Raw genomic sequence first — 14,584 nt, 5'->3', positions numbered from 1 at the left:
ACATGCTAAGTACCAGAGACAAGGCAGGGTCCCTTAGAAACTCAAATTGTGCTCTAGCTACTGCGCATATTTTTTTACTCCAGTCCCACCAAGTGGCTTTCTGTTATTTGCTAGCATGTTTACCCTACACCATAATTTAAGTGATATTGCTATACATAAATAGGGAATCTATGATGGTGGTGAGGAACTTACAAATTCAACCCTTGACTATGAGACCTGGCAAAGTAAGTAGTGACTTTAGTTTCTTGCCTTCATCCTTCCCCAAAATACCCAAGCTTTTGGGTAGCAGCACAGACCCATAACTTCACATCATTAGTTTGAGCACCAGCTCCTCTCCCTCACATCTGTAGTTACCTGGCCTTCTGGAGCTTATACCACACGGAATATTCATCACGGTATGCAGTCAGGTACACATTCTCACCCTGAAGAACTGGCTCCTCATTTGGAAGAAAATATACACACTGCATCCAATGATCTCTCCACTGGAAAGGTTTGAACAACAAAAACCCAGGTATTTGTTTGTAAGTAATTAAAAGTGATCTTCATTCAACAACAAATACTCCAGTTTGGTCCAAAGAGAAGTTATCCCAGTTCTAGTAAGCATTGGTAGGACTTTGCAATACCAGCCAGTAAATGAATGAGTGTGGCAAACACTGTTCCATTTCAATAGCACTGAGAAAGAGGTGGATGCTGTAAATGCAAATGCAGTAAGCAAATGCTTACATAGAAGATGTCTTATGCCAAATGCATCACCGACGGGACTTTTAATGGCCCACCGACTTTTAATGGCCCAGTCGGTGGTGCTGACCAGAACTGCTGCGACCCAGTGCCTGGGTCGCAACCCACAGTTTGAAAACCACTGCATTGTCCAGATAATGAAACCAATTGCACCACATTTTGTCATTTTGGAAAGTTTCTGAAAAGGCTGTTTCAGACAACGTTTGGGTTTCAAAAATCCCTATGGAACATTGCCAGGCTTCTAAGATGGCCATTATCATGTCTGCTTTTTAACTTTCATTCCAGGTAGCTGTTTTCATTAGCCTTTTTCCCTCCATTATTGTCAGTTTGTCTATTGTCTTAATAGTAAATGTATTCCTAGAAAAGCAAGTCTGTGCTCCAATAGTGATTAATACAAATATAACTTCAACCCAATACTGGCGTATAAACTCACTACTATAACCTTAGCTAACATTATCCCTTAAAGATTTAGTACAAAGATTATGCTACAAACCCAAAACACAGGTGAATAATCCCCATCCTGGTTATAATACTATAACTAAGAAAATAAGTCATTTCAGAAAGCCTTATTTCATGGAAGCAAGAATCAAGTACCAAGAATTATAACTGAAAGGAGAGATGAATTTCTAATACTTTATATTACAAAAGTGAAGGTGGTCTTAAAATAGGTTGGTTTCTTGGTTAACATACATTTAATATGAATGTATTTAGAATCTTGCAATAAATGGAGTGCTAGTCAAGTTACTACACTTCAAGAGCCACCTGCTCAAGCACGTCACCACACCCATGTCATTGAAATAAAGAACATTACATGCCTTTATTTAAAATAATTAATTGGATGGTGGAAATTTACCAAGACCGTACCTGGACATCATTAGAGGTGGGTTGTACCCAGTATGGTGCCATAGTACATTTTATCATCCCAGAGGGGTCCATGTCAACATCCCACCAGGAGAGGATCACTTGTGCCATGCCGGATTTTATGGGCTCCAACTTCATTGTGTAATAGGTTGAGGAGCTGTTTACTTGCTTACTGAAATCCACACTGCACAGAGAAGCATCAGTTGTACTCAAATATATTTTAAATGACATATGTTCATTCAGATAGTTATGCAACCTTAAGAGTGTTTGTTTTGGGAAATGCAGCAAGTAGAAGAATAAATATGGGGAGAGGAGGGTTTAAGTAACATTATACAAATGGGACTGAGACAGTTTAAAAGCTGTAAAAATCGTTACACTGAAATCAAATCATACACTAAATTTCAGCAACAGAAAGAAAATAAAATGGCTTGTCAAAAATGTCACCTAAGTATTATTCAAATGTTCAATGTCAGCTCCCCCCAAACTTCGCTTGCCATCAGCTACTTCAGCTGAATAATCTGGGTTTTTTTGGAAGGCGTAACAAAGATTTTATTTAGTTTTACTACTACTAAGTCTGTCCCTCACCTGAACATAGTCACAACATCGCTGAGGACAGTGAAGTCACTCCGAGGCACCTGGTTTAGCTGGATATCATAGACCGAAGGAACACCAGGACAGTTCTCTATTTCTGAAGGGAAGACAATAATTTTCTCATCATCTTCTGCTTGGACGTGAACAGGAAATAGCTTGTTCCAGGACCACATTCTTTTGGATTCCACTAACTGGGCATATACTCTTGCCCTGTGCGGCACTGCCTCGCATCCTTCCTAAGCATTTAAAAACAGAGTAAATGCACTCAACAAAGCTGAGTTACTAACATGCAAGGAAAATAAAATAACTTATTTTAAAATGTAGTCCAATGTAAGGGAAAAGGTGGACTAAGCACAGGATTGGTAGCCAGGATTTCTTAAACTCTAATTACTTCCTTCTTAAACCTTCCTTTTGGAGGCTTAGCCTTCAGTTTTCGGTCTACTTCCCCACCTGTAACACAGAACTAACGCACATCCCTACCTCATAGGAGTAGAGTTGCCAACCCTTCAGGATTGTCCGGGAGTCTCCAGGAATTAAAGATTATTATGTCATGTGATGAACTCTCCAGGAATTCGTCCAACCAAAGTTGGCAACCCTACACAGGGGTGCTGTGAGGCTTAATGAGCTAATTTTTGTAAAGTAAATACTAATGCTATTCTATGTCTAAAACAACAGACATTGGTGCCAAGCTTCAACTACATTCATGTCTTTATTCTCATACTGAAGGTATCAGATCTACGTTAACTTTTGAAGGCAAATAACCACTAAGCTATAATCATCAATATAAAACTTACAATTGCAATGAGTGCAGGGGAGAAAAATAATGACTCAAAATAAATGACAAATGTTTGTGACAAATTATTTACCTAGTTAGAAATTAATGCAGCCGACTGGTTCAGTAATATAACATACCAGGCCAAATTCAATCCTCATGCAACGCCACAGAAGACAAAGGAATTACACCAGGGATGAATTCAGCACACTATCTACAACCATTTTCTTACCTGTACAAGATATTTGTGGGCATGTTCATAGGATGGCAAAGCCCCTTCTCCTATCAGCTCTGTATCAAATAGTTCTGTTATCAGGATGTTTGCACGACACTGCATGTCTCCGTCTAAAAAAATAAGTTAATACAATGACAGCCTGTGTTATCTTAGAGACTGTATAGCCCTCCTACAAGGTGTAGCACTGAGAATATAAATCACGCAAAAGCTCATTTCTATAGTGATGTTCATATATCCATTGGGATGCTTAAACATTAGAGTCAAGTAATTTCTCTTCGGGGGTCACACAATTCAAATGAAAAGTTCTGCTTTGTATTTCAGGTTTCCCGAACACATTTCAGATTAAATGCATTTTTTTTTTTAAATTAAACTAAATTTTAAAAAGTTAAACAGAGTGTCTCCTGGCAGTTTTGAAGTACTTTACTTAACACTTGTTTTTTTTATTTGAGTTCTTCTCACCTGGCCCAACTGTGACTTCAGTGGAGTGCTTGTTGATTACCTTGATCTTGTCACTAAAGCCATTTTTCTCCACTATCTTCACTGCAGCAATAGCCATAGGCGTGAAGACCTTGAAATTATATCAAGAATGCAACATGTTTATAGGATTAACATCAGCATCTAATTACCACCACAAAATGAGTCTATTAACTAAACTTTGTTAAAGAAAATCCTTTATTTTAACCATACTTAGTCCTGTGAAAGTGTAGTACACTGTGGAAGTATTATTTTCTAAGGGTAAAATTCACCACCATGCACAGTAGCAGCATGAATCCTATGCACCATTTACACTTTCAAAACATGGTAGAAGTGGAACATCAGAAGTTCACATGCCTTGCACTGCCTCTCGGGTAGAGGAGTGAATTTCCCCTGTATGAAAAACCCACTGTATAAGTTATCTCCCACTGTGGCAGTCACGCCAACTTTTCTAAGCTTTCAAAAGTGTGAGGAAACTGTGTCGAGAAACTTTAAACAACAACATCTAAAATAAACTTCAGTTTACAAATGAAAAGTTCCTCACATGAGACCTCCCCAAAACCTAACTGAACTAGGAACCAAAATAAGACTGACACTGAAACAAAGATGTCGGTCTTGTTAAAATTTGCACCTAGCAACAGTGTTAACAGTGGCAAAATACACTGCTCTCCAGATCTACAGCTGCCATGGGAACTTCTTTTTTATTCCTGCCAGAATGTCAGCGTGAAGACAGGGATGGAAAAAACAGCAGCTGCAGCACATCACTGGGCTAAAAATGAATGTGCTTAATACACACAGAGAATGTTTTAAAACAACAGTATCAATCTTTCTAACTAATTTCTATACTATAAAAGACTTTGTACTGGGAGCTTTTAAATATCTGGTCTGGCTGTAGAACCCGATTGTTTAGGATTACTCACCAGTTTTGGATCTGATCCATCACTTTCAGACCAGGTTAATGTGCGCCTAGTTTGCGACATTAAACAAACTAAAAGGGCTGCTCCTGCTAAATGAGGTTAAGCAAATGCAAAACTTTTGGAGCTACTTAAAATTACTGAGCACTATTCCCAAATTGTGGTCTGCAGGCCACGAGTGATCTGTGGAGAGCTGGCTGGTTACATGGTGTTTCCAGCTGCTAACTTGCATAAAGAGACATTAAATATGCATTAAATAGGTTAAGAACATAAGAGCAGCCATACTGGGTCAGACCAAAGGTCCATCTAGCCCAGTATCCTATCTTCCGACAGTGGCTAATGCCAGGTGCCCCAGAGGGAATGAACAGAACAGGTAATTATCAAGTGATCCATCCCCTATTGCCCATTCCCAGCTTCTGGCAAACAGAGGCTAGGGACACCATCCCTGCCCATCCTGGCTAACAGCCACTGATGGAACTCTCCTCCATGAATTTATCTAGTTCTTTTTTTGAACCCTATTATAGTCTTGACCTTCACAACATCCTCTGACAAAGAGTTCCACAGACTGGCTATGCATTGTGTGAAAAAATACTTCCTTTTGTTTGTTTTAAAACTTCTGCCTATTAATTTCATTTAGTGACCCCTAGTTCATGTGTTAGGAGGAGTAAATAACACTTCCTTATTGACTTTCTCCACACCAGTGATGATTTTATAGTCCTCAAGCATATCCCCCCCCTTAGTCATCTCTTTTCCAAGCTGAAAAGTCCCAGTCTTATTAATCTCTCCTCATACGGAAGCCGTTCCATACCTCTAATAACTTTTGTTGCCCTTTTCTGAATCTTTTCCAATTCCAATATATCTTTTTTGAGATGGGGCGACCACATCGGCATGCAGTATTCACGATGTGTGCGTACCCTGGATTTATATAGAGGCAATATGATATTTTCTGTCTTATTATCTATTCCCTTTTTAATGATTCCCAACATTCTGTTCACTTTTTTTGACTGCTACTGCACAATGAGTGGATGTTTTCAGAGAATTATCCACAATGACTCCAAGATCTCTTTCTTGAGTGGTAACAGCTAATTTATACCCCATCATTTTATATGTATAGTTGGGATTATGTTTTCCAATGTGAATTACTTTGCATTTATCAACACCGAATTTCATCTACCATTTTGTTGTCCAGTCACCCAGTTTTGAGAGATCCTTTTGTAGCTCTTTGCAGTCTGCCTGGGACTTAACTATCTTGAGTAGTTTTGTGTCATCTGCAAATTTTTAAACCTCACTGTTTAACCCTTTTTCCAGATCATTTATGACTACGTTGCATAAGACTGGACCCAGTACAGACCCCTGGGGGACACCACTATTTACCTCTCTCCATTCTGAAAACTGACCATTTATTCCTACCCTTTGTTTCCTATCTTTTAACCAGTTACTGATCCATGAGAGGACTTTCCTTCTTATCCCATGACAGCTTACTTTGCTTAAGAGCCTTTGGTGAGGGACCTTGTCAAAGGCTTTCTGAAAATCTAAGTACACTATATCCACTGGATCCCCCTTGTCCACATGTTTGTTGACTCCCTCAAAGAATTCCATAGGTTGGTGAGGCATGATTTCCCTTTACAAAAACCATGTTGACTCTTCCCCAACAAATTATATTCATCTATGTGTCTGACAATTCTGTTCTGTACTATAGTTTCAATCAATTTTCCCAGTACTGAAGTCAGGCTTGCCGGCCTGTAATTGCCGGGATCACCTCTGGAGCCCTTTTTTAAAATTGGCGTCACATTAGCTATGCTTCAGTCATTTGATACAGAAGCTGATTTAAATGATAGGTTACAGACTACAGTTAGTAGTTCTTCAATTTCACATTTGAGTTCCTTCAGAACTCTTGGGGGAATACCATCTGGTCCTGGTGACTTATTACTGTTTAGTTTATCAATTTGTTCCAAAACCTCCTCTAATGACACCTCAATCTGGGACAACTCAGATTTGTCACCTAAAAATAATGGCTCAGCTTTGGGAATCTCCCTCACATCCTCAGCTGTGAAGACTGATGCAAAGAATTCATTTAGTTTCTCCACAATGGCCTTATCGCCCTTGAGTGCTCCTTTAGCATCTTGATCGTCCAGTGGTCCCATTGGTTGTTTAGCTGGCTTCCTGCTCCTGATGTACTTAAAATTTTTTTTGCTATTACTTTTTGAGTCTTTGGCTAGCTGTTCTTCAAATTATTTTTTGGCCCTCCTAATTATATTTTTACACTTCACTTGCCAGAGTTTATGTTCCTTTTTATTTTCCTAACTAGGATTTAACTTCCACTTTTTAAAGGATGTCTTTTTCGTCTCTCAAGGCTTCTTTTACTTTGTTGTTTAGTCACGGTGGCTTTTTTTGATTCTCTTACTATGTTTTTTAATTTGGGGGTATACATTTAAGTTGAGCCTCTATTATAGTGTCTTTAAAAAGTTTCCATGCAACTTGCAGGGATTTCACTTTTGGCACTGTACCTTTTAACTTCTGTTTAACTAACTTCCTCATTTTTATGTAGTATAACTGAATTCAAAAAAGAATTAGGTAAGTTTATGGTCCATCAATGGTTATTAGCCAAGGTGGTCAGGAACACAACCCCGTGCTCTGGATGTCCCTAAACCTCTGACTGCCAGAAGCTGGGACTGTACGACCAGGGATGGATCACTGGATAATTGCCCTGTTCTGTTCATTCCCTCTGAAACATCTGGCACTAGTCACTGTTGGAAGACTGGATACTGGGGTAGATGTACCACTGGTCTGACCCAGTGTGGCCATTCTTATGTTCTATGCAATCACAAATAGATGGGGAAAAGGTACATATAGCAGTCTCTCTATTAAGATGTGGTGCACAAAATGAAAAAACTTGAGAACTCCTGGTCCAAGAGAAAACGAAACTTAAGAAAAGCCACAATGTGGTTTGAGAGTACTAGCATTTTTCTCAACAACATTCATTAAATCCTCCATGCCACGTATCAGTCACAAGGAATACAGAAAATACAGTACAAGAAACCTAATTTCCAACTATTCTAACTAAGATTTTTCTGTCAAGTTTAGAAAAAATTGTCCATCTAGAGAAAATTAAAACTAATTTCTATACATTCTCTTTCCATATGGTCTACTTCCTCCACCCACACCCCTATAGGTTATATTATAAAAGCTACCTTCAGACAACATGACACACAATGGCTAATGCACCCATACTACTCATTTTGTAGAAGGAACTACTGGACTGCGGCTCTAAAAGCCGTATTATGCATTCACTCCTACCTACATACTGGGCCACTTCCATCTCTTGAACAGCAGGTATATGTACTGTCAATGAGGAATTGCTCACCTCAATGGCATAGCAGAAGTCTGCACCTGCTGTAACTGCCATCATGGACAGGAGTCCGGTGCCAGTCCCAATGTCTAGAACAATTGCTTTCTCACTCCTTTCTTTCACTCTGCTCACTGCAGCACGGATGCCCTGGTAATACTTCAGATTCTGTAAGAGAGACAGACCAAGATCAGCCACCCCAATGGAATTCTCTTATACCGTCAACTCTTGAGCAGAGGTCCTGCAGTCTCACTCCTTGGGAGTTTGTAGATACACCTCTACCCCGATATAATGCGACCCAATATAACACGAATTGGGATATAATGTGGTAAAGCAGTGCTCCAGGGGGGCGGGGCTGCGCACTCCGGTGGATCAAAGCAAGTTCGATATAACGCGGTTTCACCTATAACGCGGTAAGATTTTTTGGCTCCCAAGGACAGCGTTATATCGAGGTAGAGGTGCATCTGCTTTTGCCTTCGTGGGAGAACAGTTAAACACCTAGGATCTAAACTGATTAAAGCACCTCAAAATGCAAGCAGGCAAAATTACTGACAAGACTATAATGATTTATAAGCATAGCGCTAAACTTTGAGCAAAAAGGTTCCTGGAAACCTGTTTGGAAAAGATAAGAATATGATGATTTTAGGGCATGTTGTTCTCCATAACTTTTCTACTCAAAAAATAAAGGATATGTTAATGAATATTTTAGGATGATCCAGGTATACTGAGTTATGATATTAAATATGAAGAAAATTGCTGACAATAAGGGTTATGTTTTATTAGTTTAATGTTGAGTTCTATTGATGTTATGTTAACAATTTATAACAACATAGAATGGAGAATGAAAAACAAATTATGAAAGTTTGGGTAAATGTATAATTGAGTATGTTTAATGATAAATAAGATTGACTGGAGGAAAGCTAATGAATACGTGACATGGAAAGGTATACAAAAGCAAGGGAACAAGGGCCCAAGTTGGAGAGTACTGGTGCAGAAACTGAGGCAACTATCATGAAGTGTAGAAGAGCTTCCTGGTACTCCGGTATTTGGAAACTTGGGCTCCTTCCTGTTCTGTCATATATATGTATGATGAGAAATGCTAAGTCATAATGATTCTGCCTGAAAATAAATAAAGGTGAAAACTGGTTGAGCCCAAATTGATAGACTCATGCCTCACTTTCCCACATTACACTTCAAAATATAATAAAGATCAGTAGAAAGAAGTGTTCATCTGAACAACATCTGTTCCATTTACAATTGATCTACAATTAAAATAAGTTATCTGGAACTACACTGCTGCCAACTAAACCAAACAAATGAAAGCTTCCTTTGGTGATTACTACCAAATATTTTCCTTTTTTTGACAGAGAAATTTACAGTGCCAGCCACAAACTGTCCCTGACAACACCGGTGCTGTATATTCCTGTTGTAGCTCATTCATTTGGGTTAGTGCACTACAATACTGTGTAGATGTGCTGGGCAGATTTAGCAACTGGTACTGCATTTTACCCAACATTAAAATATTAGAGCCTTGACAAATATTCAATACTAAAAAGGAAAGATTAGGTTTGCTCTTCGGTGACAGAAATGGGAAGAAGCTTAGGGTTAGTGGCCCATTCAGGGTGCAATATAAAACCCCATTCTAGTCCATATGATAGTAAGACTAGGGAATATGTACAAAATGCTTTCAAGTGGTGTAGCGTAAGCTAGCTCTTAGCTAACAGCTCCAGTGATTTACAAAGCAGCCATTCTGTGATTTTACCACAAAGCCTGCAAAACAGATAAAATCCAAACTCTGTCATGCATTTCATTTTGTATAAATGTTAGTCGTATAACTAACTACGACAACTGGCTGCATATTCTTTGCTTCTTTATAATATCAGCTGGTATAAAGGCAAGTTTCTTTGTCATTTATTTTTAATGCAAAATAACATGAGTGATAATTACATGGAAGACAAATTTGAAAGCTCTCTCTTCCTTGGCAGATGGAAGTGTTTTGGATGGGTTTATTTTCTGTACTAAGGGATGAATTTCCATTCCCAAGGTGAAAACTGAGGCAACAGATAGAGACTGAAACTAACTTTCCTGCCTAACAGACAGAAGAACCTGAACCATGAGAACTTACTTAATTAGCAAAAACTAGATAATTCAGGGTGTTTTTAGTAGCCCCGTGCCCTATTCAGTACTCCTTATGTAGGCAAAACTCCAGCTGAAGTTATGGAGTTTTGCCCCAAGTTTAGAGGGATGATTATGTCTCTTGACTGTTTGAGTTGATGCGGAATGGCCATTTTCCTTCTTTTTGGAGTCTTACATTTCACAGAAAATGTGTACGCTGACATTCAGACAGCTCCGTTGCAGGATTTTTCACTTCGATGACATCCCACAGATGTGTCTTGCACCTACTATTTTACAAGAGGGAACCTGACCACTGTCTAGACTGTGGCAATCTCAGTATGACATTTGGTCTATATGTACTATTTTGGTATGGAAACGTGATAGTAATATTTACCATCATTAACAACATACATAACAAAAATAAAAAAAACACCCTATGCAAGGAAGGTTGAAACACCAAGATATATATTTAAGCAGAAATAAGCTCTTCCTACTCAAGATCTCTAATCCTCAGTACATATTGAAAACTATAAATATTGTTTAGTCAGGTTCCTGACTTGCGCCCCATTCCTCCAAAGACTTATGCTCATAAGATTAATACCACTAAAGTCAATGGGCCTACTCATGCTTAAAGTCTTTCCAGGATCAGGGCCTCAATGTTTTCACTCTGTTAGTTCACATCCATCTGTATCAGGAAAAATGGTTTTGATGCTGATAAATAAACAAAGCTTCAGCTGAATTAGGCAAACTTATTAATAGTTCTATAGTAGTTTGTGTAGGAGTATCAGTTGAGACATTCTGCTGAAGATATTATTAAGCAGGCTGGGTACATTTTAAGCAAGAAACATATACTACTCAGATAATTTTATACTTTAGATTTTTGTAGAATGGAATTTTAACAGAAAGATGAAAACTGCATAATTTCCCCTAAAGGATCCACTATGCCTGGCCAGAGACCACTATAATTACTTTGAGAGGTTGTTGTGAAACAAGTGTGTGTAATTCAAGCTTGTAAAATTTCCTTATTTTATGTTGGAGAAAGTTTATGACTAACAGCTGGCAGTTTGTGAAAAGATAGTGTGTGCACTTAAAGTATATTGTTTAAGCAATGAATTTTGCAAAACTGTATTTGTCAACATCTTTGATTAATAGAACTATACAAACTAATCTGCAGGATTTCAGCTTACATGGCCGACAGCAATCCTCCCCCTATAAAAATTCCTACAACACAAGTAAACTAGTTCACAACAGAAAGAAACTAAAACACTGCCTAACCAATCCAATCTTTTATAAAAATGGAAACCTTTGAACTGTCTTTTTTTTTTTAAATAATGCTCCTGTAAATTTACAGTCTACAAATGACACCACTAACTTGTAAAATACTCTGCTAAAAACATTTCCCACTGAACAGAATGGAAATCTATATTTACAAATTAGAAGTTTTTCCATATACGAGAACAAACCCAAGTGACACAAAAAAGGCAGAGTTCACAGAGGCCTTGTCTAGACTAGGATAGATGTGTGATGTCAAGAATGTTATTAGAAGACTAAGGCACATCATCTTTAACATGTGCTAAACTGGCAGAATTAAAGCCTAAGGGCAAGTCTAACTCTAGACGTGGAACATATTAAAGTATACACTGCTTTACTAAACTGGTTAGTTAAACCATTGATGTGTTTTAGCATCACACCTCTAAATCCTAGTCCAGGTAAGACCTGAGTGGCAAAAGTCTCCAAACCAGGCCTGTTGATTAATCGCAGGTAACTCATGCGATTAACGCAGTTTTAATCACACTGTTAAATAGAATACCAATTGAAATTTATTAAATATTTTTGATTTTTCTACATTTTCAAATATGTTGATTGAAATTACAACACAGAATACAGGGCTCACTTTATATTATTATTTTTACTACAAATATTTGCACTGTAAAAATGATAAACAAAAGAAATCATATTTTTCAATTCCCCTCATACAAGTACCATAATGCAATCTCTTTATTGTGAAAGTGCAACTTACAAATGTAGATTTTTTTTGTTACATGACTGCACTGAAAAACAAAACAATGTAAAACTTTAGAACCTACAAGTCTACTCAGTCCTACTTCTTATTCAGCCAATCACTAAGACAAACAAGTTTGTTTACATTTACAGGAGATAATGCTGCCTTTTTCTTATTTACAATGTCACCTGAAAGTGAGAACAGGCATTCGTATGGCACTTTTGTAGCCAGCATTGCATGGTATTTACGTGCCATATATTCTATACATTCATATGTCTCTTCATGCTTCGGCTACCATTCCAGAGGACATGCTTCCATGCTGATGACGCTCGTTAAAAAAAATCTGTTATTTAAATTTTGACTGAACTCCTGGGGGGGGGGGGGGGGGGAACAGTAGGTCTCCTGCTCTGTTCTACCCCCATTCTGCCATATATTTCATGTTATAACAGTCTCGGATGATGACCCAGCGCATATTGTTCGTGCAGATTTCACTGTAGATTTGACAAAATGCAAAGAAGGTACCAATGTGAGATTTCTAAAGATAGCTACAGGACTCGACCAAGGTTTAAGAATCTGAAGTGCATTCCAAAATCTGAGAGGGATGAGGTGTGAAGCATACTTTCAGAAGTCTTAAAAGAGCAACACTCCGATGCAGAAACTACAGAACCCAAACCTCCAAAAAAGTAAATCAACCTTCTGCTGGTGGCATCTGACTCAGATGATGAAAATGAACATGCATCGGTCTGCACTGCTTTGGATCGTTATCAAGCAGAACCTGTCATCAGCATGGATGCATGTCCTCTGGAATGGTGGTTGAAGCATGAAGGGATATATGAATCTTTAGCACATCTGGCACATAAATATCTTGCAACGCCAGCTACAACAGTGCCATGAGAACACCTGTTCTCACTTTCAGGTGACATTGTAAACAAGAAGAGAGCAGCATTATCTCCTGCAAATGTAAACAAACTTGTTTGTCTGAGTGACTTGCTGAACAAGAAATAGGACTGAATGGACTTGTAGGCTCTAACGCAGTGGTGGGCAACCTGCAGCCCGCAGACCACACGCGGCCTGTCAGGGTAATCCGCTGGTGGGCCGCCCGCAGCTCCCAGTGGCCGCAGTTCGCCGTTCCCGGCCAACGGGAGTTGCAGAAAGCGGCACGGGCTGCAGGGATGTGCTGGATGCCACTTCCCACAGCTCCCATTGACCGAGAATGGCGAACGGCGGCCACTGGGAGCTGCGGGCAGGCATGCAAATTTAAACAAACTGTCTGGCGGCCCGCCAGCAGATTCGGCCCGTGGGTCGCAGGTTGCCCACCACTGTTCCAAAGTTTTAGATTGTTTTATTTTTGAATGCAGGTTTTTTTGTACCTAATTCACATTTGTAAGTTCAACTTTCATTATAAAAAGATTGCATTACAGTACTTGAATGAGGTGAATTGAAATATACTATTTCTTTTGTTTTTTACAGCACAAATATTTGTAATATATATATACAAATATAAGTGAGCACTGTACACTTTGGGTTCTGTGTTGCAATTGAAATCAATATATTTTAAAATGTAGAAAACTTCCAAAATATTTAAATAAATGGTATTCTATTATTGTCTAACAGTGCGATTGAGATTAATTTTTTAATTGCGCGATTAATCGTGATTAATATTTTTAATCACTTGACAGCCCTTCTTCAAACCACTGTAACCTTGGGGGGGGGACCCCAAAACAGAGGGCTGTTACCACCTCCCAAATCAAGTTTTACCTTGGTAGGATACTCAAGATTTTGTTCACCCTTCCAATTTGATCAAAGGCCATGAAGGGCTTTTGATGTAAATAAAATAAGATTCCTGACCCTGAAAATGGATCTCAAGCCTATGCAACAACTTCAGAACTTTACTCCTCAGACCAAAAGTCAGAAGTTCAACAAGTAGGACACGGGTCATTATCCAATAGTTCTTCCTAGAAATCAGAAGCGTCATACCACATTTCACAACAAAATCAAGCTGATGCAGTCCCAGGAACTTGGAATCCATTTGGAACCGCAGCTTCTCTTCTGTTCTACTCACTGTAGAGTCCTACTAGTGAGTATTTTTTTAAATTCAAGCTTGTACTCTAACTCAAAGCTTTAAAACCTGTGGTACTGTCACACAAAACATTACCATGGCCATCCACTGCTGTTTCCAAAGCTTCAATGTCATTCTCCTCCTCTGTGATCTTAAACCACCGGTCTCATCAGTGGAATTCACTGAAGCCTGCATCACATATAATTCCTTGCCAATATCCACAGAGGTATTTTTTGATTAAATCACACTTCGGGAGAGAGTTTACAGCTCTGTAAAGCCAGATGCAGATGGGCATAATTTCTAGCTAGAGGCAGAGTTTGACAGCCCATTCTGATCTATTGCCATCTACAAAAAAAAAATCTTAAAATTAATTAAAGGAATCAAATTGCAAAGAGACAATAATACATAAACTACTGAGTTATGAAACATCCCTGAACTTTGGCTTGTGAACTAATTTTTTTGGTGGGGTCGAATAGC

General features: G+C 38.7%; 1 protein-coding gene across 6 annotated transcripts in view; it reads right to left on the bottom strand.

The window, feature by feature from the left end:
- The window catches only part of PRMT7 (protein arginine methyltransferase 7), a 44,791-nt gene that overhangs the window by 20,280 nt on the left and 9,927 nt on the right, over positions 1–14,584 (bottom strand). For all 6 annotated transcript variants that reach the window (XR_003899833.1, XM_024202232.2, XM_026652717.1 and 3 more), the window contains 6 exons: positions 7,950–8,099; positions 3,657–3,765; positions 3,195–3,307; positions 2,185–2,426; positions 1,603–1,783; positions 355–482 (listed from right to left, as the gene is read on the bottom strand). Coding sequence is in view for 5 of the 6 variants with exons in the window: in XM_024202232.2 (XP_024058000.2) it covers positions 355–482; positions 1,603–1,783; positions 2,185–2,426; positions 3,195–3,307; positions 3,657–3,765; positions 7,950–8,099 (923 nt within the window). In the remaining variant the exon portion in view is untranslated. The remainder of the gene's footprint in view (positions 1–354; positions 483–1,602; positions 1,784–2,184; positions 2,427–3,194; positions 3,308–3,656; positions 3,766–7,949; positions 8,100–14,584) is intronic.

The sequence above is a fragment of the Terrapene carolina genome, unplaced genomic scaffold (genome assembly GCF_002925995.2).
Source record: "Terrapene carolina triunguis isolate 2854851 unplaced genomic scaffold, T_m_triunguis-2.0 Scaffold130, whole genome shotgun sequence".
Lineage (NCBI taxonomy): Eukaryota > Metazoa > Chordata > Testudines > Emydidae > Terrapene > Terrapene triunguis.
Note: the sequence above shows the minus strand (reverse complement) of the source record. Positions and strands in the feature narration are given on the sequence as shown.